The 3,807-nt window shown below is 38.2% G+C and overlaps 1 protein-coding gene across 1 annotated transcript; it reads left to right on the forward strand.

Moving 5' to 3' along the window:
* Nucleotides 1-1,310: 1,310 nt before the first annotated feature.
* LOC100852575 (L-type lectin-domain containing receptor kinase IX.1) lies at nt 1,311-3,429 on the forward strand. Its single transcript, XM_010649801.3, has one exon. It carries the CDS (start codon nt 1,339-1,341, stop codon nt 3,427-3,429), a length of 2,091 nt encoding a protein of 696 aa, XP_010648103.1. The 5' UTR covers nt 1,311-1,338.
* The last annotated feature ends 378 nt before the right edge of the window (nt 3,430-3,807 follow it).

Consider the following 3,807-nt stretch of genomic DNA (forward strand, 5'->3'; position numbering starts at 1 on the left):
TTTAAAAAAATAATGAAAAATCTAAAAATGGTTAAATAAGAAAGAATAGTGGCATGTGAAGGGTGGTAGAATAAAGACAAAAATGAGTCAAATGGGTATTTTTGTCTATTCCCATCTCATATCCTTGTAATCAATTATGGGTGTTTGATGGACTCTTTATTAATTATCAAAACCAAATGGGTCTAAAACCCAATTCTCCCTTTTATTTATGCACCCCATTATCATAAATAACTTTGAACATATACTTTTATAATTATTTAAATAATGTTAAATGTGATACAATATTATTTTATTAATTTTTTGAGTTTATTTAATTGTATATATTTTGTGATGATTTACATAATATTTTTATAATATCGTCTGATACTAAACTGATACACCGAGACCGATACGTCTCAGGACCCTCCGAGTGAGTGACTAATATCGCAACTTTGAATCATGCTGCTGCCGGCGGTGAGTTGGGTGATGCTCAAGGTAGGCGCGGGTATGGTGAGACCGTGAGGGGGGAAAGAAAGAAAAGAAAAGAAAAAGGAGAAGAGGAGGAGGAGAAAAGAAAGGGGGAAAGGGGAGGGAGGAGAGGGGCAGCGGCGTTGCGGCTGGTGATGGCTGATGGGTGAGAGCGAGGGTAAGAAAGAAAAGAAAAGGGAGAAGTGAAGAACTGAAAGGAAAAGGAGAGAAAGGGGGAAAAGGGCGGCGGGAGAATTTAGGGTTTTAGGTTTTGTTTTTTAAATGAATGGGGAAGGTTAAGTATGAAAATGGAGGTCCAGATTGGTTCTCTGAAAAATGATTAAATTCAATCATTATAGTATAAATAAGTTTAAAAATTAGGTTTTTAAAAAATATTTTTATTTTTATTTTTATCATTTAATTTGATATATTAAATATAAAAATAAAATATTATTAAAAATTTTAATAATATATAAATTATATATTTATAATTTCAGTGATTCAATTTCGATTCAACTACCGATTTGACTAATGAACCCAATAATTTTTTTTATTGAGTGATAGGTCCTGTTATAAAAATATTGTAAAATATCATATTTATTGTAATAAGAAAATTTTTTGGAAGTTAATAAAAAATTGATTTCTATTTATTTTATTTTTAACCTTATTTCAAATTAAAAATGATTAAAAAAAAAAAAAAAAAGGTAGACAACAACAACAAAGTGTACGTCATGAAGAGGAGGCATACAGTAGGCCATTTCGTTAGAAAATTATTTTGTTGAAAGCTAAGCAATGACCGAATAAGAACCTTGGAGGACTCCTTCACTACAAGCCATTTGGATGATATATATAGTCTGCAGCAAGCTCCCAAACTCAACCATCCTTCCGGCCATGGCTGTTTCCAACACAGGGATTACACAACTGCCAACACAAAAACTTCTTTTCTTTCATCTTTTCATGATTTCCGTTTCCTTCTTCCTAATATTCCCTTGTGCAACCTCGTTATCCTTCAACTTCACCGGCTTTGATCGGAACAAAGGTCAAATATACTTCGAGAAAGATGCTTTTGTTTCTCCGGATCAAGTCATCCAACTAACCAGAAACCTTCAGAATGCTGCAATGAATTATAGTTGGGGTCGGGCCACGTATATGAAGCAATTGCACCTCTGGGATAAGGTCTCCGGAAATCTCACTGATTTCACTACCAGTTTCACCTTTGTCATTGATTCGCAGAAGAACAATCGGTATGGTGATGGGCTCGCGTTCTTCCTTGCTCCCAATCGCGCACAGTTGCCTTCAAAAATGACAGGAGGTAGCGGCCTTGGTATTGTAAGTCCCAGCCAGGCGTTGAACACTAGAAAAAACCGTTTTGTTGCAGTGGAATTCGATACTTATCGAAACGATTGGGACCCAAGGTACCCAATAAAGGATCATGTTGGTATCAATATCAACTCCATGAAATCTGTCAAAAATGCCGCATGGTTGAGTAATATTCCGGAAGGTCAAACAAATCATGCTTCCATCAAGTATACCTCTGGTACCAAGAATCTGAGTGTTGTTTTAAGGACTGGTAGGGGTAATACAAGTTCCATACAAAGTCTTTATTACATAGTTGATTTACGGAAATACTTGCCAGAATTCGCAACTGTTGGCATCTCAGCTGCAACGGGAAGGTATTTTGAGATACACGGCATTCATTCGTGGAGTTTTAATTCAACTCTAGAAACTCTTCCGCATCCTCCAGAAACAGGAGCTGAAATTCCCAATCCCCCGGAAACAGTAGCTGAACCCCCCAATCTTCCAAAAATTGGAGATGAAAATAATAAAGGACTAGTGGTGGGATTGGGTGTTTGTGCATTTGTTGTGGTGGTTGGGTTGGGTGGGACTGTGTTTTACTTGTGCAGGAAGAAGAACGAAGGGGGAATTGAAGATGATAATGATTTTGACCTGGCAATGGACCACGAATTTGAGAAGGGCACTGGACCTAGGAAGTTTTCATTTGATGAATTAGCTCTTGCCACAAGTAACTTTTCAGAGGGAGAGAAGCTTGGAGAGGGAGGGTTTGGTAGGGTTTATAGAGGTTTCTTAAGAGAACGGAGCTCCTATATTGCTGTTAAGAGGATATCAAGGAGGTCTAAACAAGGGATGAAGGAGTACGCATCTGAAGTAAAGATCATCAGTAGATTAAGGCATCGAAACTTGGTGCAGCTCATGGGCTGGTGCCATAAAAAGGGAGAGCTCCTAATGGTTTACGAATTCATGCCTAACAACAGTTTGGATTCTTGTTTGTTTGAAGCAAAAACCTTGTTGAGATGGGCCATGAGGTACAAAATTGCTGTTGGATTGGCTTTGGCAGTGCTCTACCTTCATGAAGAATGGGAACAATGTGTGGTACATAGGGATATCAAATCGAGTAATGTGATGTTGGATTCAGATTTCAATGCTAAGCTCGGAGATTTTGGACTGGCTAGGTTTGTTGATCATGGGAAAGGGTCACAAACCACAGTTTTAGCTGGGACCATGGGGTACATGGCTCCTGAATGTTTCATGACCAGCAAGGCCAGCAAGGAATCCGATGTCTACAGTTTTGGGGTTGTTGTGTTAGAAATTTGCTGTGGCAGAAGATCGGTGGAACCCAAGGCTAAAGAAAATCAGATCAGATTGGTGGAGTGGGTTTGGGACCTCTATGGAGTAGGAAAGCTTCTTGAAGCAGCTGATCCAAGACTATCTGCAGATTTTGATGAGCAACAAATGAAACGATTGATGACTGTAGGGCTTTGGTGTGCTCATCCAGATTGCAATCTTCGCCCTTCGATAAGGCAAGCGATTAATGTCCTTAACTTCGAAGCATCGCTGCCCATTCTCCCTTCAAAGATGCCAGTGCCAATGTATTTTTCTCCTCCAGTAAATACGCCTGCATTTTGGCCTACAACTTCCTATAATGCTACTAGCACTTCTGGAATAGGCCAAACCAAGTTTTAGAGCCCTTGTCATGGAGCTGATTCATTCGGGCTCATCACTTTCTTCAACTTCTCTCTCTGCATCCCTAGTTTTCCCACTAAGTTCATGGAACTTTTGTAATTAATTGATAGCTTTTTTTTCTTTTTCTTTTTTGGTACTTCATAATTCATTTGATCAAGTCCCGGCCTTTTCTTGCAGTTTGTTATGTATTTGAAAGTGTCCAATTCCTTTCTTGGAAGATGATCATGTTCTTTAGAAATATACTTCGGAATGAGTTAATTTCAGGGTTTATAATTAATTCCATGATCAAAGAACTTAAAATGTAGAATGGTAGCATTATTGAAAGTGGTAATCAAAGAGCTTCTTAATTGCCATCTTCGTTTTTTTCCAACACCCCGG

The sequence above is a fragment of the Vitis vinifera genome, chromosome 3, assembly GCF_030704535.1.
Source record: "Vitis vinifera cultivar Pinot Noir 40024 chromosome 3, ASM3070453v1".
NCBI lineage: Eukaryota > Viridiplantae > Streptophyta > Magnoliopsida > Vitales > Vitaceae > Vitis > Vitis vinifera.

Excerpts from the sequence above, each read along its gene's own strand:
- LOC100852575 (XM_010649801.3), top strand. The coding sequence starts at position 1,339 with ATGGCTGTTTCCAACACAGGGATTACACAACTGCCAACACAAAAACTT.